Source organism: Mastomys coucha, unplaced genomic scaffold (genome assembly GCF_008632895.1).
Source record: "Mastomys coucha isolate ucsf_1 unplaced genomic scaffold, UCSF_Mcou_1 pScaffold14, whole genome shotgun sequence".
In the NCBI taxonomy this organism is placed as follows: Eukaryota; Metazoa; Chordata; class Mammalia; order Rodentia; family Muridae; genus Mastomys; species Mastomys coucha.
In genome coordinates, this window is record NW_022196896.1 from 123,200,325 (window position 1) to 123,220,958 (window position 20,634).

The following is a 20,634-nucleotide window of genomic DNA, read 5'->3' on the forward strand; positions in this document are numbered from 1 at the left end:
CTCTCTCTCTCTCTCTCTCTGTCTCTCTCTCATTCTGTGAATGTGTGTATGTATGTGTGTGTGTTTAACAATGTATTTTAATGTTTTGAAATATAGCATTTAATCTGGGAAAACTTATGATAAGAGGATTATAAACATCCTTAAAGTTTGCTTCTAGTGGATGTGCTTTCAGAGAAGCTGCAGGCGAGGACACTCCTAATGCGTCCTCGAATGGGAGAGTGCATCCTTTCCTTAGCCCTGGCCATAGCTGTGAGGCAACATGCCATGAGCAACATTCCTGCTACCCATACCTGGTGACAGGTTTAGCCATGAAGTTAAAACGCTTATGTAGGCGTGTACTTCGAGATGACTTTCAGAATTTTGTTCCATTAATTTTTTTAGTAGTTCTTAGGTGTCTGTTTAATTTTTAAGATTAAAAAAAAATGTAAAGTCGTGATAAAGAGGGTGAGCCAGTTTCTGTAATAAAAGTTAGACTATGATTCACTCAGTGATTTCAGGCACAGTGTAAGGAAAGTGCAGAAGGCGATTCACTATGCACAGTGTACTCATTGCTTGTATTTCTACTGAACAGGGGACAAGGCTGTCCCATCAAACAGTGTAATGAAAAAAATGAAAATTACTAGGGAAGGGATATTGCCCAGTGACAGAATACCTGATTCCTACCACAAGACCTTTGTTTCCATACCCAGTGCCACAAAACAACCAACAACCAAAAGCTATTAGACTTAACATTCAGTAGTTAGTGATAATACATAAGTTCCAGGCCCTTGCTACAGGGGCATTTTACGTGTTCTTGTCACTTATTGCATGGCGTCTTTGCACATAGCATAAAACTCTGAAGCCACTATGCACACACTGTGAACTCCCAGCTTCCAGACTTACAGTCATCCGGCAGCCCATGTTTACTGGGGTTATTTGTCACTGACCCTCTGGTCCCATGAGCATACCAAGTCCTTCTAGAGCGCTTGACTATCTTTCTACCTGTAATCCTCATCACCAGATCTTGTGGCCAGACCATTTCACCCAGACCTGGGCTTGTGGTATTTTTCTGCAGACCAGTCTCACATTGTCTTATCCAGTGCATTTTCTAGCCGTTCGGTGTTGGCCTTTCTGTACCTCCCCTCTATGATGTCTAAAGAAACCAATGAGTCCCCTTCACTGCCTGCTAGCTCCAGCCTAGGGCTGAGTGCTATGCATTTCTCAGTTTTAATTGAATGAAAATGATTGTCATTTCTTAAAATAACCTTTAAGTTCACTAGGATTTTCATGCACATGAAAAAATACTTTCTGCAATTTTCTAAGCTAATTAAGTGAGTCCCTAGGGTTTGGAGTTCATCTGCTGTGAATGAAGGTCTACTTTAACCATTCTCTGTCAGTCACCATGGGCTTTCACATGTTTCTCCATGAGATCATCAACTAATCATTTTGAAAGTAGTACAGACTGGCTATGTTTATTAAGTTACATGTAGCTCATACAAGGAAGTCTGCTCTCAGAAGTCAGTGTTCTTATTAAATAAGTGAAGGAATCATCCTCATTCGTCATTTCTATTTTTTAAAACATAGACAAAATTTAAGATATACCTGTGTTCATTATTCAGTATTATTATTTAACCACCTCATTCTGAAACCTCTATTTAAACTCTCATTCTTTTTTTAATTGAAAATAGCATTTTTTTCCTACAAGAGATTCTGACTAGTTTGTCCTTCTTCTCTCAGATCCTCCCTAACTCCCTAACTCACACACCCAAGCCACACCCTTTCTTGCTCACCTCCTCACTTTCTTCTCATTAGAAAAATAAAGTAAGATAAAATAAAACAACCAAAAAGGGGAACCAAAGACAAAACACACACACACACACACACACACACACACACACACACACACTTTCTCCCACACAGAAAGCTCATAAAGACACAAAACAGGAAACCATATTATATACTCAAAGGGGGAAGGGAAGGAAGAGACGAGAGGGAGGAAGACAACAATACCATTGAGTTAATTTTGTGTTACCATCTGCTGTTGGGCATGGGGCCTGCCCTTAAGTGTGGCTTGGATACCCAGGAAGACCCCATTGGAGAAAACTAAGTTTTCTTTCGCAAGCAGTTACCAGTTGGAGACTGCTGGTTTGGGATCTTGGGCTTGTGTCCACCTCCTCTCTCTGTTCTGGGACTCCATCTGGCCTCTTTAGACTCATGTGGACCCCTTTCCTAATGCCCTTAGGGGTTTGAGCTCTTATGTGCATCTGTCCTGATTTGTCTAGAGAGCCTTGTCGGCTTGGTGTGGTCCGTTTCCTCTGACTCTGACAATCTTTCTGCCTCCTCTTCCTCAGACTTTCCTGAACCCCGTGGGGAGGGATTTGCTGGAAACATCCCATTCAGAACTCAGTGCTCCAAAGCCCCTTGCTCTCTGCACACTGTCCGGTTGTGGGTCTCTGTGTTCCTTCCCATCTGCTGCAAGAGGAAGCTTCTCTGACGATGGCTGAGCCAGCCACTGATCTAGGAGTATCACACGTATAAGTTGTCACTGCTACATTCCTTTAGCAGAAGAGCTTTCTGGTTTTCGGTTTCTCCCCGGGTCCATGGCCTATTCAGTCTCAGGTGCTATACCCACCCCCTGAGCATGGGCTCTGTCTCATAGAGTGGGCTTTAAGCCCCATCATATAGTGGTTGGTTAATTCCAAGGTTTTCCTGCCGCTGTTGCACCAGCATAACTGCAGGCAGATCACCGCTGTAGAGCAAGGGGTTTGCAGCTGGGTTAGTGGTGACTGTTCTCCCTGGGGACAGTGTAGAGTGCCTTACAGTATCACCAACACTAGTCAGTAGGAGTGAAGACTCCAGGTGGACACGAAGCTTGACTTCCCCCTCTTCAGTGAGTGGAGTAGGGATTGGGTTCAGTAATAAGGTCTTATGAACAGGTGTGTAGAACAACCAATAGCCTTGCCAACGGCCTGAGTGTTTGCAGGTTTCGAGGGGGCCTCCTTGGTCAATAACTTGATTCGATGTAACCAATTCCTGGAGTTAAAGGCTTTGTTTTGTGCCATAAGTTCTCATTCTTTGCAAAAGCACTTGAAATTATTAAGAGAGAGAGGGAGGGAAGAAGCGAGAGAAACTTCTGTGAAATTTTTGTGAAAATAGTATTTCCCAGAAATTGATTAAGGGGACTAGACAGAGGTATCTTTTATGTATGTATAAAACACTGTCTGGTTTCTCTTCCTGCCAGTGTGATAAAATAGTCTGGTGAGAGAAATCAAGGGATATGGAATTTATTCTAGCTCACAGTTCAAGGGGCAGACCCTCATGGAAGGAAAGTCGGGAGCAGCAGAAGCCTGACTGTACATATCAAGTTCACCAACTCCCCCACGCATTCCTGCAGTAACAAGGATGCACAACACAGCAGCCACATGCTTCTCTGCCTCTGTGTCTGCAGTGTGGGTACAAATGGAGTCAGGAGGCAGTTCGCCTTCACCCTAGTGATCCATTGGTGGTTGTGAAAACTGAGATCAGGAACGCGCCCGTGAAGTACTTCATAGAACAAATGTCACACAATTTGAGGTCTTAAGTAGTATCCACCAGGTGTCCACAAAAGCACACTGCTTCGAGATCTGTTCCGCATGTTCATATCTAACATGTGTCTGTGGTTTTTGTCTTTTGTTTCTGCTTTTTTCTTCAGATAATCACAAAGACTGCTCTGGTGTGTCCTTACATCTTACACGTGTGCCGTAAGTGCCTCCAGGTTTTCCAGATAAGATCTTGGAGTTTTTTTTAAGTTATCTGATGTAGAAGATGAATTAACCCAAAATGACTGCCTCAAATCAATATTTATTATCTCAGTGTCAAGGGCCTGGGCAGCCTGAAGTCTTACAAAAAGGCTTCAGTGAAAGGCTATATAGGGGTTCAGTGGTTGTTAGGTTCAGCCATGGAAGAGCCGCCTCCAGTCTCTCACATAGCTGCCAACAATGAGGAGACATGGTATGGGACTGACAAGTCCAGAGTATGCAGGGCTAACAGGAATTTGGGACAGGGTTGATACAGTTGCATCAAACATAAGATAAGCATTAATAATCATAATAAAGCAAGGGCTTGTTCAAAAGATGGGGTTTGAGCCATTTGTTATTTAGTGATGTAATCTTGTAGTATCATGCCATCACCTGGCTATATTTGTTAGACGTCACTTTCTACACTTATATTGCCAACAGTCAAGGGAGAGAACATTAAACAAGAACATGTGTGTGACAACTCTGAATCACAACAACACTGTTAAAACCTCCAAAGAAGCTTGAATTATGAAGGAGGGCAATAGGATGAGCAGAAGAGGAGGGAAGGGAAGGAAGAAGGAAGATGTGGAGGAAAGGAAAGGAGAGAAGAAAGAAGAAGGGAGGGGAGGGGAGAAGAGAGGAGAAGGGAGAGTGGGATCAGTAAGGACCCATGCTCTGTGACTGACATGTCCAGCATGTGGAGGGCTAACTGGAAATTCAGGACAGATGATGGTGATATTATTGAGTCCAAAGTCAGTTTGTAGGGAAAAGTTGACCATTTCAAGGGAACTCAGTCTTCTTAGGACTTTTAAGGCTGGGATGAGACCTACCCAGGTTATGGAGAATAATCTGCTTTATTTACTGTTTAGTTTTAAATGTTAATTGAATCAGAAACAACAACAAAACCTTTCCTAGTGATCCCTACCTTGGCATTTGACTGAAAAAGCAGCCCTTTTAGCATAAACAAGCTCCCATATGAAAATAACTGTGGTAAACCTTCACAAAAATGAAGCAATTATTAAGAAAAAATAATATATATATTCTATTTTCCCATTCAGCTTCATTTTGATTTGCATGAGAGTTGCATTTTAGAAACTAGCTTGTCATATATTTCCAATAGAGTATTTTGGCTTTTTCACAAAACTGAGAGAAAAATATATATAATTTATATGTGTGTGTATATATATATATACTTTTACATTTTTTATTTTAATTTTTAGGCAGCCTTTAATTGCGGGCATGTACCTTATGATGTCTGTCGACACTGTTATTCCACCAGGAGAGAAAGGTGAGGTGTGGCCTCTTAGTAGTTACCATTACATCATCAACTAGCCTCTAAGAAGAGATTCATAGTGCACTCTATGAACTTATAAAGTGGTCAATATTTAGATGCATATCTGAAAAATAAATCAGTTCTTTACTGTCCTTGGATTTTAAATAGATTTTAAAAATCATTATAAGCCAGTAAGTTATTGGTTTTCTAACATTTATTTATAGATATGCCAAAATGGAGGTCCATGGTTTGCTGGTTTGTTATATAAAGACTAGTTTTATTGTACAAATCACCTATTAATTTTTTACATCTAAAAAGTTAAACTGCATCATATATAGCAGTATAAACTATTATGTTGGAAAGCTTCAAAAAAAAAAATCAGGAGGCTGGAAAATCCAACATGGCTCAGCTTTAGTAATTAGATATACTAAGTTCTCTAAGTTGCAAAGTGGAACCGTCACACGATTCTCCTAAACTAGAATAAACTACAAGAATACATACAGCATCATTGAACCAACAAAAATATCACATTGAGTGTGGTTTGCTTGTTTGAGTAAGGATCTTTTAAAGTTATTAGTATAGTTTATCTATTTCTGTTTTTAAAATCTACTTTAAAGTCATATTCATTTAGTCTTTATTATTTGTTAGACTGTAAGAGAGGAAAGGCATATTGAATGGGCCTATTGTAAACATGAGTTACTAATTTAGTGGCTCTAGGTACTTATATTCAATTTTTAAATTTCTTCTTGCTCTAATATAAAAACAAACTTACTATTTTCAATGGAATAAATTTCAAGAAAAAGAGATAACCAACAAACCATGCCTTCGCCTTCACAGAGAGTACATCGATCTGGTCCTTATCATCTGTTATTGAATAAAAGGAATGTTTGAGAGGAAATAGGATCAAAATATACAGTATAGAAAAGACTTGAAGAAATAAGTGTGAGGCCAGAGACTCTTACTTAACACACGTTAGTAAGATGTGTGGCCCAGAATAAATGTTTGATGCCTACAGAGTGAGCATCCCTTCCACAAGAGATCCAAGAGCTAGAGCCTGAGACTACCTCATACATACTCTTAACATAAATAAATAAGTAAATAAATAATAAATAAGATGTTTTCCAACTGCATAGTGACTTCTCTCTGTGCCTTCATCCCTGCAGTAGTGAATTCTGACATTTCCTGCCATTACAAAATGTATCCAATGCATGTGTTCGCCTACAGAGTCCACACTCACCACTTAGGTAAGAACTGAAGCCACATGTTAAATTGTAAATACTCTCATGTGCTTGCTCATACTGTAAATATAAAAATTGAGTTATACTAGACCTTAAGTATATCTTTTTTTAGTATATATTTCTTACATTTCAAGTGTGTCTTTATCGAATTCCTTGATTTCTTATGCTGCTTCGTTAAGATAGTCAGCAGTTTGAAATCTGAAAAATACTTTAGTTTTATTTTTGCAAGGAAAGTTAAGTATTGAATGTGGCCCCGGGTTTCCGAATCATTTGTTACAGTGCTCCATTCTGGTTTGTGTTCATCAAGGTAAGGTGGTGAGCGGGTACAGACTAAGGAATGGACAATGGACACTGATCGGACGCCAGAGCCCCCAGCTGCCGCAGGTATGTAGAGTCAAGCTTCATCCCCAGAGGAAGGAATTTCCTTTTAATGCCTTATATAAGACTCTGTCCTCACACTATCTATCTCTATAATATAAATTCCTGTTTAGAATTTCCAGTTTAGTACTTCATCAGTTCTTGTGATGTGATGGCAGTATTTTTAGGAGTTCTATGAGAATTTCATATAATTGGCCTTGATCATACTCAACCTCCCCACCCGACTCCCCACAGATCCACCAGACCTTCCTACCCACCCAACTGTAAATTCTTTGGCTTTTTTAAAGCTGTGAAGTCCCGTGTATATTACTGAATACTCTTTGGAGTGGACCCTACCCAGGCGCAGGGGTCAGCCGAACCAGGAGTCATACAATTAGTGAAAACTGACTGTGCGCCCAGCAGCCATCAAATGACAGCCGTTCCTCAGTCCCCCTCAGAGGGACTCCGTGTCCACCTCAGTTCTAAGAGTTTGTCTGGCTTGAGCCTGCACAGGTCTTGTTCATGTTTTTACCTCCTATGTGCAGCTGCTCTGTTCTATCCAGAAAACACTGTTGCCTTGAAGTCACCCACCACCTCCTGCGTTCACAACCTTCTGCTGTCTCTTCTGAGGAGGTCTGGTATGATCTGACCATCCTGGTTAGGGCTGAACTCTCCAAGCTCTCCTCTTCTCTGTTTGTTGACCACCTGGGATCCCTGTGAATTGCCATCTGTGCAAGATGAAACATTTTGATGAAAGTTGAGCAATGCACGGATCTATGGGCATAGCGGCGTCACTGGGAATCATCTTAATATGGTGTTAGTATTTTCCACCCTATCACTATTCAGTCCATTTCAGAAATCTCTTCTTCCAGTCTTACTGGGGCGCGGAGTTCTTTATAAATAGTGTTTGTTTATTTTAAACTCTGGCACTCGAGCTATAGTGTGGAACTGATTAATTAAGAGAGAACTCATTTTATCTAGCGATTATTTTTGAAAGGATAAGGGGAGCTTTCTGTGTGTCTGTCTTCATGCATTCTACCCACAATGCTCCAAACCTCACATTATTTCAACATGAAGTTCTGGGTAATAGTGATTTTAATTCATTGTTGTTTTTATCTTTGGGGCAGGCTTTCTACCCTGTGGAACACCCAGTAGATGTTACTTTTGGTGATATACTGGCAGCCAGATGTGTGTTCACTGGTGAAGGAAGGACAGAAGCCACCCACATTGGGTAAGATTCTGCACTCCCCCTATTGGGTTATACCAGGTTAAGGATGGATGTAGGTAACAGTTACCTCTGAATGAATTATACATGGGAGTCCTTATGACAATGTAGCACTGGATCACTCTCTAACTGACTGCTATGGAAAAGGCCTAGAAAGTGGCCTCCCTTGGAAACATTTCTTTCATGTGAGTCCTTTTGCCCTCACTTTAACCTTAAGCAGAATAACAACCTCACCCATAATTCTTTCAGTGTGCTGATTTCCAGTCTGTAATTCTCAGTTTTGCTTGTGTACCGAGTGACGGTGATAGCCCTTCCCTTCCCAACAAGGGATGCCGAGAAGTCACTACTTTTCAAAATGCCAAAGCCCCTTCAAATAATTCTGATTTGTGTCCTAAAACATATTGACAATTTCTAACACGTTAAGGACTCTTTTAGAAATAAATTAGAAGTTTAAAATGAAAGGCAAACTTCCATGGGCTTTCTGTTAGAAAAGGATGCAGGTGAACTAGATTCAAAGACACTTTCCGAGTGCTCTTGGAAACTTGAGAGTAGTTACAGAAAGTAAAGATGATACAGAAAGCTTTTCAGAAGAGTAGTGACTACCAAGCAGGAACCACACAGGAGAGGAGACAGGAAGGACAGGAGCATTTGATGGAGTTTTCATGAATGATGGGTTTTCTTAGAAGATGGGTTTCCAATTTATTTGAGTGGGAAAACTACCCATCTTTATTAAAGAAGGAGCTTTGAAGCAGCTTGCCTAGTGTAATTCTTAAATTTTTGGAGAAGACTGGACAAAAATCAATAAACTTATTGACTTATCGTAAAGGACGGTAGGACATTGTAGACACACCATACTGGAGAAAGGGAACGGGTCATGCACTCTGTGACAGTCTTTGACACTTGAGGTAACGTGATGCAGCCGGTATTGATCAGCTGCTCTCTGTTTTGTGCTCTTGTGGGGCCACAGGGATGGTAGTTAAATGCCAGAGGTTATTTTGTTAACCTCAGAAAATAAAGAAAGTAGTTCAAAATAAACACTTTCAAGAGTGCTACATGTATCGATTTGCAAGCTTAAGTGTGAGGCAGCAGAGTATTTTAGCCTCCCGGACCTTAACCCTTTGGGTGAAGGGGCATCGTTACAGCCCTGGCCAGACTGTCTGTGGATTCCTCTGGAGGGAATCCAGCCGTAGGCATTAAGGCTTGTTACAGGGCCAGAAGGAGAATGCCAATACTTCCTTCGGGTTCGTGAGTCTAGAATAATTCTAGTCTTTTTAAAATTATACATTTTGCTTTAAAATAATCCTCTAAAATCAGGATATTACTCCATCCTTCTGTAACTCTCTGGTGAGATAAAGTAAGCACTATTTTTAATACAGATGAAATAGAAAATGATTATGGTACATTAAGTTATTGGATGAGCCTGAATTTTGAATGTTTAATTTATACTACTGACACAGTTTTTCCAGAATAATAAACTAACAAGACATGTTTGAAGAAATCTAATGGTGAATAAAATTTTTATTATAATGCATATTATATATGCATATAATGTTTCATATGTCTTTTAAATTTAGGAAAAATACTGTCTACAGTGTTTCTGGGTTTTGTACATTAACAGGTGTAGTCACCAGGGTACAATAGGATCACAGCTGAAAATGTAAATGGAAAAGAAAGATTCTTTTATTAAATTATTCTTTGTAAACCTCATTCTTCCTCTCCTCCCACCTAACAACACACACACAAACACACATACAAACACGCACACACACAAACACACACAAACACGCACACAAGCACACACACAAATACAAACATGCACACACACACACACACACAAACACATATAGGCAGGCAAGCTCACTGGATGTAGGTCTTACCCAGACCTTGAAGGAGTTTGGTACAAATCATAGTTGCTCCAGGCTAGTTGGGAGTCCCTTTAGAGAATTATCAACCTGACTTTGGATGCATTTTGCCCTATACCACCACCGAATTCTCACTGGCTTTGTCCCACAAGTAAAATTTTTCAGTTAAGTGATATTTTACATTAGCCAAGTTAGACTCTTGTAATCTTAAAATGTTTAGACTAGAAAAATGTTTGGTTAGAGGAACAATCATGATTAACTATCAAAAAGCATTTTAAAAATAGAAACTTAGTTTTCATATTAAAGATTCATTTCAAACTATTGCCATTGAGAAATAGATCCAAGCTCAGTGCTACACATCTGTTGAGGCTGCAACAGGAGGACTGTAGGTGTGAGAACTTTCTGGGATACGTCGTGAGTTCAAAGCCAACCTTGGCTCTGATTTTGCTTCATCTGAAGATAGCATCTCAAAACAAAACAAATAGGTCGATTTAACAATCTACATGTCTATTATGAGAGAATAGAAAAGAAAATGTGGCATATTGCACAGTGGGACACTGTTCAGCCTTTAAAGGAAAAGGAAAAGAAATTGTCACAACATGGATGAATCTGACTTTGTGCTAAGTAAAATAATCCAGGTACAGAGAAACAAATGCTGAATGATACTACTGTTTAAAATATTACATTTATTTGGTGTGTATGTGTGCCTGTTTGGTATATACAAGCACCTGTGTCGTACCATATGTGTGGAAGTCAGGGGACCACTAGGAGGAGTCCGTTCTCTCTTTATACCCTGAATCCGGGGATTGAACTCAGAACCTTAGGCTTGTTGGCAGGGGCTTTTATCCACTGAGTTGTCAGGCCAGCAGTCTTCCTTTTTTTTTTTTTTTTTTAGAAGTACTTATTTTATGTATATGAGTACACGGTTGCTATCTTCAGACACACCAGAAGAGGGCATCAGATCCCGTTACAGATGGCTTTAAGCCACCATGTGGTTGCTGAGAATTGAACTCAGGACCTCTGGAAGAGCAGTCAGTGCTCTTAACCACTGAGCCATCTCTCCACCCCCCCATCTTACTTTTATATGTGCAATCTAAAAATGCTGAAGAGTTAAGAGTAACAACAGGATTCAGAGGTAGAGTTGAAGTAGGACTGAATGGAAATGGTTGGCTGAAGAGAATACATTTTTAAATAGACAAGAAAATAGCCTTTTCTATTAGACAACAAAGTGACTATATACAAGAACATATATGTTTAAAATAAATAAGTTTCAAGTACCTGAGTATGAAAAAGTGATGGTTCTACAAGATGATGGATATACCAAAGTAAGTTCTTTATCGTGTGCACATGCTAAAGCATGCTATCGCTCATAGTACATGGCACTAAGATTTGTCAATAAAAACTAGTGTCAAATGTACTTTTAAACATTTGTATTTAAGTCTAGATAAATTAGCAAATGTACTGAAAGATAAAATGTTACATATAAATATATATTTGTCATAAATTATGAAATGATATATCTTAAAGAAGAAACTGCATAAAATATATAGTAATAATGTTGTTCCAGTAAATCTGTAAAAAAAACAATACTTTATGCCTGTGGTACATATTTTACATTCAATGAGACACGTCTCTAAATTAATTTCAAATGTTTAGCCATGTTTAAACAATTAGAATCTATTTAAGTCAGTCGATTAAGCTAATTAAGTCAACTAATCACCCAAAAGTTTTTAGACTAAATATCTAAATCCTGATGCTTATCAGGTAGCATTTACCTGTTTACTCATCTTTTCTCTTGAAATGTATTATGTTATAACAATATAAACAGAGGATAGTAATGACAATGTATAGAAGATATTTGTCCTAAACAAATAAAGCACATTGATTACCATTTTAATTCAGCATTCACTGTTATTGTATCACATGCAAAACAATGAGTGTCTCTTGTGACATTTTATACACGAGTATAATGTACTCTGTTCATTGTCACCCACATTTTCTTCTCTTGTCCCCTTCTTTCTCCTGCAGTACCAACTCTCTTCCAAAATAGCCTCCTTTCTACCTCCCATCTATTTATTAATCAATGTTTTTAAGGGTGGTATTTGCAAAGCGGAAGGAATATGATAAATACTTTTCCCTTATTGTGCATCTTTAAAAGCACATAGCTTCCATAAAACAAAATCTTTAACATCTCATATTAATTTCCCAAGTTAGTGTGACCCATTATGATTATATTTGAACGCAGCTCCTGTTGATGATGATAAGAAACGGGACTAGGGAAAGATACCATTGAGTGTGCAGTGCCACTGCCTGCAACCTCAGCGTGACCTACAGACCTTGGGGTTCTAGCGATTCATTTCAGAAGACTTGGCACCTTCTCAAAACACCATTATGAACCTTTGTATTAGGAAACATTTTTTATAGAAGCCTCCATGAAGCTGAGGTAGACAGTAGATACATAGATCCAAATAAATACTTTTCAGAAATACCACCAAAAATACATGCATTTGAACTAAGTCATCATTCAGGTGTATGGTGTATCAGGACTAGTATGTCAGAACATGATAAATTACAGGCAGTTATTCAGCAAGAATATTCTTCATTCACCAATCATTTCTTGAGGTTTCCTGTCTTTCCAGGCCCACCAAAACACGTCAGATTTAAAACTACTAACATGAAACATGCTTGTGTAAAGGCTTTGGGTTGTAGGTTCTCCCTCAAGACGCATGGCTTCATGAGCCTTTTCAAGTGTATGACTTCGTACTTTCCAATGCATGATTTCTAACTTAGTCGTCACTTTCCCTGCCTCCAGCATTGATGTAAGATTACTTTAGTTTATGCTCGTTTCGTATTTTATATTCTAACCCTTTACCGATTGCCCTCTTACTGGTTTCCTGGCAACGGGAGTAACTTGTTTTTCTCATCACTGGATAGGCTGATGATTCTTCTTAGCAAACATTTCACAGTTTAGCTCCTTGCTCGCAGATTGATTACCTTTTATGTATGCAGTCATATCATCTGCAAATAAAGATAGGGTTGGCTTCTCCCTTTCCTATTTGTATCCAGTTGATCTCCTCCAGTTGTCTTATTGCTCTGGCTAAGACTGCCAGTACTTTATTGAATAGATATGGTGGACAACCTTGTCTTAGTTTCAATGGAATTGCTTTGAGTTTCTGTCCTTTTAAGGCTGATGCTAGCTGAGAGCTTAGTGTACATTGCCTTTATTATGTTGGCTGATATCTCTTGTGTCCTGTGATGGTTACCTTTATATCAACTTGACAGAAGGTACAGTCATTGGAGAGGAAAGAGCTTCAACTGAGAAAATTCTTCCGTAAAATAAAGCTATAGGCAGTCCTGTAGTACATTTTCTTAATTAGTGATTGATGAGTGAGCATTCAGTCCCACTGCAGGTGGTGTCATCCCTGGGCTGGTGGTCCTGGGTTCTATAAGAAAGCAGGCTGTGCATGTCACACAGAGCAAGCCGGTACTCAGTACCCCTCCATGACCTCTACATCAGCTCCTGCTTCCAGGTTCCTGCCCTGCTTGAAATCCTGCCCTGACTTCCTTTGATGATAGAATATGATGCAGAAGTGTATGTTAAATAAACCCTTTCCTCCCCAACTTGCTTTTTATCATGTTGCTTCATCAAACCAATAGGTAACCCAAACTAGGACATATCGCTAGGCTCTCTAGGAGTTTATCATTAAGGAGTGTTGGGTTTTGTCAAAGTTTTTTTTTTTTTTTTTTTTTTTTTTTTTGCATCTAATGACAGTGCGGTTTTTTTGTTTGTTTGTTTGTTTGTTTCAGTATGTTTATGTAATGGGATACATTTAATGAATTACCTGTGTTAAACCATCCCTATATCTCTGAGATTAAAGCCAGCTTGATCATAGGGAATAATCTTTTTGAAATTTGATTTATATGTGTTTTATTGAGAATTTTTACATTTATTTTTATAATGAATATTAGCAAATATGATTATTTTAGTTGGCTCTTTATATGATTTTGTTATCAGGGTAACAGTGGCTTCATAAAAAGAATTAGGCAATATGCCTTCAATTTCCATTTTGTGGGATATTGAGGAATGTTGGCATTAGTTTTCTTTGAAGGTCTGACAGAATTCTCTGCTGGATCTGCCCGGCTCTGGCTTTTGCTCTTTGGTTGGTTGGTTGGTTGGTTGTTGTTGTTGTTGTTGTTGGGCGATTTAGTTATTGTTTGCATTTCACTAGGGGCTATGGGTTCTGTATTAGTCAGAGTTCTCTAGAGGAATTGGACTTCTAGAGTGCATCTATGTATATTAAAAAGGAATTTATCATAAGGCTTACAGGCTGTGGTCCGTCTAGTCCAACAATGTCTGTCTGCTGATGGAAAATCCAAAAAAGTGAGAGGTATTCATGCTATGAAGCTAGATATTTCTGGTTGTCCTCAGTATCCCTTTGACTCTCAAAGAATAGGCTCTAATATCAGTGACGGAGTCATAGATGAGCCTGCCTACAAGATAGACATGGCATGAAGGCTAAAACCAAAAGAAGCTTCCTTTTTCCATGTCCTTTTATTATGCCACCACCCATTCTTCTTAGAGCACATAATTTTCTGGCCAGCTCTAAAGCTGTTCAAAGATGATTTTGGATGGTGTTTTGACACCATGAAGAAGTGCATAGTGAGCAGGTGTTGGCTCAAGGTTGCTTCACTTCACGATTTGCTTTTATTGCATGGAAAAGGCTGTTAAAATGACATATATCAGATTTGCAGTAAGAAGCCAAATGATTTCTGAAGCATCCACAGAGCTTGTCCTCATTGCAAGAGCTGATTCCCGAGGTCTCACAGGAACCATACATTTTCACAGCTTACAGGAATCACATCCGATTTGGAAAAGATTTTTATTTTTTTCCCGTTTCTTGCTGATGTCATCTATGTTGCTATAGAAAGGAATTGATTGCCGCATGACACTGCTGGAAAAATCAACTCTGATGAATTTCTTTGGAGCAAACAGTCGGTGTTAAAAAGCTGCTTTTTGATTAGGGTTGCTAGAAATGGTTACAACTAATAAGCGAAATGGAGTGTTCTTTATTCAGAACTAAGTTACTCTACAAGCCTTCTGAAGTGTGTGGATACAAAGCCTTCATCACCACAGAGAGATTTAGATATCTGGTAGTCTGGGTAGAGTGAGCATGTCTGTAAAGGGTCGGGTGTTATTTCTATCACCTGGTCTGTTTTCTTGGAATTGGATGTTTCATTGTTTTAAACATCTGTACTTAGCATTATCTGTCAGCTGTACAGTACTACCTGGGTAGGGTGTGCATCCCGTAGGAAAGGTGACTTGTATTCACTGGGAATTGCTGCTGGCCGTTCTTCCATTCCTCGGTACCTAGCTCCAGTCCCACCGTCAGCTACCAGAGATCTACTTATGATGCTTTGGGAGTCATGTGACCATAAAAAGGTGCCAGGGAATCCCAAACAAGTTTCTAGGCACTGGACAGTAAGTGCGCTTGTAAGTAATAGATGATATTCCTATTGAAGAATTTTAAATTTTACCATCTGCCCTACTTTTGCTTCCATTGGATTGATAATATATCCTGATTTAAAAAGCTCAGCTTAGGGAAGAAAGGGTTCATTAGCTCATGATTGCAGGTTAGAGACCATCTTTGCATAGAAGGAAAGGTAGTTGGAAATCAAAGCAGCTTGTGACATCCATAGTCAAGAGCAGAGAAAAGAAGCATGCATGCATGCATCTGGGCTCCGAACACCTTTTAGCCCAGAACCCGAACCCAGGGAATGGTGCCACCACTATTAGACCAGTTCTTCCCACATCAATTAAAGAAATCAACCAATCACCCACAGCCAAGCTGACAGGTGAATCTAATCTAGATCATTCTCACTGAAACACCTTTCCCAGAAGTCCCACAGCTTTCACTATCCACTTGACACAGGCTGCAGTCATCTGAGAGTGGGGACTCAACTCAATGACTTCCTAGATCGGATTAGTCCAGTGTCTTGCATTTGGGAAACTGACTTCATTCCTGGTTGATGCAGGAGAGTCCAGCATCCTGTAGAGGACACTAAATCTAAGCCGGTAACCCTGAGCTTATAAGAATGCTAAGCTTGAGTCACCAGCTAGTGCACCTCCATCATGTCTGCTTTAAGTTCCTCCTGGAGCTTCTCCCCTCTCATCCTCTAACCTGTAAGCTGAAATATACCGTCTCCACCTCTATTTAGCTTTTGGTCAGGGAGTTCTCTTCAAAGCAACAGAGATGAAACTGGGACACCAGATGATTCTACATTGTTGCAGTTATCAACTGGAACAAACCACCACACTACCATTAAGCAAATGCTGTAATTTACTAAAAATGTAATTGATTTATGTGTAGGTTTTATAACACAGTATGTAAATAAAGAACAAAAGGATTTAGGAGGAAACCTGAATCTCTGAGCTACTTAAATACCATTTTTATCTGTGATGCTGGGTGATGTCCACAGAGTCACCAGACACCAATACTTCAGTGTTTGATGGAAATGCACCTTTGGTGTTGAAGACGATGATGGGTTTAATGGGAAATATAAAATAGACGCAGTTCTTCACTGTTGAGTCCACTGTGGGCAGACTTACAGGTTGCATTTTTTCTTGCATCAAGGATGGGTTTTATATGAACGCTTTCTATGTTCTGTCCACTTTCTTCTCCCTGCAGTGGCACATCTAGTGATGAAATGTGCAACTTGTACATTATGTATTACATGGAAGCCAAGCATGCAGTTTCCTTCATGACCTGTACGCAGAATGTGGCTCCAGATATGTTCAGAACTATCCCAGCAGAGGCCAATATTCCAATTCCTGTAAAATCTGACATGGTGATGGTGCATGGGCATCACAAAGGTGAGTCGGATGTTTAATGCAGGGTACCAGATGGTTTTGTGCTCTGTATTTTCCTCTTTTGTATCTCACTTGACTGCATGATTAATCAATTATTTTTAGCCTCCTTAACCAAATGCATATGTACACATATTCTTAATTCCTCTCTTTCTTTCATGTACAACCTCCACTCCCTGACATATTTCCATCAAGAAGTAAAAGAAGTAAAACACAGTTGATACAGTGTTTGGCACCAAAGCATGATGCCCTGGATTCAGATCCCCATCACTAGTGTAAAAAATGAGACACAGTGGTGTACACCCATAACCCCACAATAGGAATGCAGAGAAAGCAGAAGCCCAATGCTCTCCTGGCCACCCAGCATAAACCAATCAGTGAGTGAGCTCCTGACTCAATAAAAGACGCTGTCTCAACATCCAGCATTGATAGCTGGTCTCCACAAACATGTACATTCATGTGTAAAAACAGCAACATAAACACACACACAAATATATGCACACATTTACAGTGCATAGTACACACACATTTTTCATGTACAAATAGACACTCACCTCACACACACATGTCTGAGCAAGCACACATGTATATACACAGGTACAGCACTTAAATAACTGTAGCAAATGAACAAGCAAGCACCCACATCTATATATGCATACACACACACACACACACACACACACACACATCAAATCTCAGCCAGTGACAAAAAGACTGTTAGTCTTGTGACCAATTCCACCAATGTAAGTCTTTCTTCATATAATTCCTGTTATTTTTATTTTCCTTACTTCGTTCATTCATTATGCAGGAATGACATCCACGACTTATAAATTGTCCACACTCCAGATGTTTATTACCTCCAGCCATTTCTGTACAATGTGCCTTTTCAAGTGAAAGATAAATTCTTGTCATTCCTTGTCTTTGCTCTTGAGGTTTGATTCTCAAACCCATGCTTGAGCATTTTGCTCATCTGCAGAATGGTCACACTTGACTGTCATTCCTGCAGTTTCAAATTGTTCCCGCATGAAGTTCGCTAAGGCTTTATAGAGTTTTGTAAATTCCACCATGAGATGCCACAGCAGCTAGTAATTGGGTCATTGACTATCATGCTAATATATTTAGAAAATTGAAGTTTTTATATATAAATATAATATATATATATACATTTACATATGTTTTTTTTCGAGACAAGGTTTCTCTGTGTAGCCCTGGCTATCCTGGAACTCACTCTGTAGACCAGGCTGGCCTCGAACACAGAAATCCACCTGCCTCTGCCTCCCAAGTGCTGGGATTAAAGGTGTGTGCCACCACCGCCTGGCTGAAGTTTATATTTTTTAAAGTGCCTTAAATATCACTATGTTCATTTAAAAAATAAATATGAGTACTTCGTTGGAACTTTTTTTTTAATGCTCTGTAACTGATGTGTTACCAAAAAAGTAGCTAGCCTGGTTATGTAACAAGACAGGTGGTCGTCCTGCAAGTGGCAGATGGGAAATGAGAGTATATCATGTAATGACCATAAGATCCTGAATAATACTAAAGCTATTGTTTGGATGGTAGAATCCCAGTAAACTAATAAAGTATATAATACATGCTGATAATTCATGATCAACCTCCTCGATCTTTTACAGAAACAGAAAACAAAGAAAAGAGTGTTTTAATACAGCAGCCAAAACGGGGAGAGGAAGAGGTATTTGAACAGGGTAAGCATCCTCCCTTTGTAACTAGCCATGAAAGCATTCCTTATCCAAACCGGTAGCCAACTTAGGAAGTGGTAAGATAGTGTATGTCACTATGTCAGCCTCAGACCATATCGTTACTGTTCTTATATGGTACATAATTAATTTATAAATAAGTGGTCATTTATTGCACTTAAATATGAAAGCAAAATTTGCTAGTGTAATTAAGTCCTGTTCATCTTTTTTTTCTGTCTTTGCTTCAGTTTGTTTACTATTACAGTTTTTCCATACAGTTTGTAGAATTGCAAATTAAACCACGAGAAACAAGCGTCGTGAGCTTCTGAAACCGAGTGAACGTCTCCATTTAAACTCTTACATTCTTAACTATATGCATTAATGACACGTGAATTCAACCTGCCTCACTGCCCTCAGCTGGCCAGGACAGATGCTGCTGTGGCTTCATAGTCTCCTGTTATATTGCCATCTGATGAGTTAAGACGGCATCCTACTCCCTGTGTCCTTTGTATTAGGAGTGTTCAAAGCTACAGTGTCATAAACTACATGTGCTGGCAGTGAAAAAGTCCTCTGCAGAATTCTGGTCCCTTACCAGTTCTTTGGAAAATACTGTTTTGTGTCAGGTATTAGAGTAGATCATCCTATTAAGTCACCGCAGACTAAGTACGATCCACTTTAGCTTAATATTTATATAAAGACATGTCAGTTTAAGACAAAAGTGAAGTGGGTGTTTTCTAGTCCCAGTGTGTGGGACCTTGGGCCAAGGATATAGGTCAGCGGGAAAGGCGCTTGTTGAATAAGCATGAGGACAGAGTTCACAACTCCACCAGTTCCATAGAAGGCAGGCAGCCATAGTGGCCTGTCTGTAATCTCAGAGTTTGAAAATCCAAGACAAGGGGTCACCTAGTCAAACTGACTATGTAGAGTAGCCAAATGGCTGAGCTCTTAGTTCAGAAAAAACAAACAAACAAACAAACAAACAACAATAACACCAAAACTTGCATCAGTAAATAAAGAAGAGATCAACTGAAGAGCCTACACACACACATACACACACACATACACATACACACACACATATACACACACACATACACATACATACACACACATACACACACATACACATACACCAACATATGCACACACATATACACATAGAGGCATGCACACATGTGTACCCATATACATACAAACACATGCAAATACATACATACACACATACACACACATACACACACATACACACACATACACACACATACACATACACCAACATATGCACATACACATATACACACATATACACATACACACACATACACATACACCAACATATACACACACACATACACACACATATACACATAGAGGCATGCACACATGTGTACCCATATACATACAAACACATGCAAATGCATACATACACCATACATACATACATACATACATACACACACACATACATACATAAACATCACAGGCACACACACAAAGAAAATATTGTATTAAAATAAAGTATTAAAAGAAAATAAAACTTCTTTCTATTTATGTGTTAAGTCAAAACCAGGGGGATAACTGTCCTAAAAAAATCGGTATATCTGTTTTTTTTAATCCCAATCATTGCCACCCTTCTAGCACCACTCCCACACAAGGAATAATAGCTACCTTTTTATCGATTCTGTTGATATATTTGTAAGCAACTCCGGAATAGCAGCGTAATTGCAGATAGTATTAACAGAGTTTACTGTAACTATTTTGAAATTTGTCCAAATTTACAATTAATTATTTTGACACTGGACACAGTTTGAGTTTATGTCTTTGAAATACCTTGAGCAATCCTAAAAATTCATTTGCAAATGATAACATGAATGTAAATATGTCGGACGAGACCACCATTTGCAGATATCTAAACTGAGGCAGGATTGTCCTTTTCTTTTAGTTCATTGATCAGTGCTAAAAGCTTAAAGCCCTTGTGAGCTAACCGGTCTTATTTCTAATCGCTGGGATCTAGGGACTGTCAAATATGTATCCTGTTATCCCTTAAAATGCCTGACGGCCTTCACATGCTGCCATGTATCTCCCATTTCCTTCATAGCATCAAGTTTGAAATGTACCCAGACTCTTGGGAAGTCCAGAGAAAAGCTGTCCTACCATGTATTCTTCTACTTACAGTTGAAAAACACTGTAAGGAAAGTAATATAACTTGGAAAAAATATTACTCTAACTCAGTTGCAGAAAATAAGCTCTGGTGCTCACATGTCGAAATAGGTATATCCATTATCCCCTCTCGAGTTCTGGAAAGTAGAGACCCGCAGAGCCACACCAATGGCCACTGGAAAGTAGTGACCTGCAGAGCCACGCC

General features: G+C 39.2%; 1 protein-coding gene across 8 annotated transcripts in view; it reads left to right on the forward strand.

Annotated features, from left to right (window-relative positions):
- The window catches only part of Pam (peptidylglycine alpha-amidating monooxygenase), a 284,277-nt gene that overhangs the window by 202,723 nt on the left and 60,920 nt on the right, over positions 1-20,634 (forward strand). For all 8 annotated transcript variants that reach the window (XM_031368553.1, XM_031368547.1, XM_031368548.1 and 5 more), the window contains exons 8-14: positions 3,671-3,719; positions 4,976-5,043; positions 6,192-6,272; positions 6,574-6,650; positions 7,751-7,854; positions 16,397-16,581; positions 18,207-18,278. In XM_031368553.1, coding sequence (XP_031224413.1) covers positions 3,671-3,719; positions 4,976-5,043; positions 6,192-6,272; positions 6,574-6,650; positions 7,751-7,854; positions 16,397-16,581; positions 18,207-18,278 — 636 coding nt within the window. The remainder of the gene's footprint in view (positions 1-3,670; positions 3,720-4,975; positions 5,044-6,191; positions 6,273-6,573; positions 6,651-7,750; positions 7,855-16,396; positions 16,582-18,206; positions 18,279-20,634) is intronic.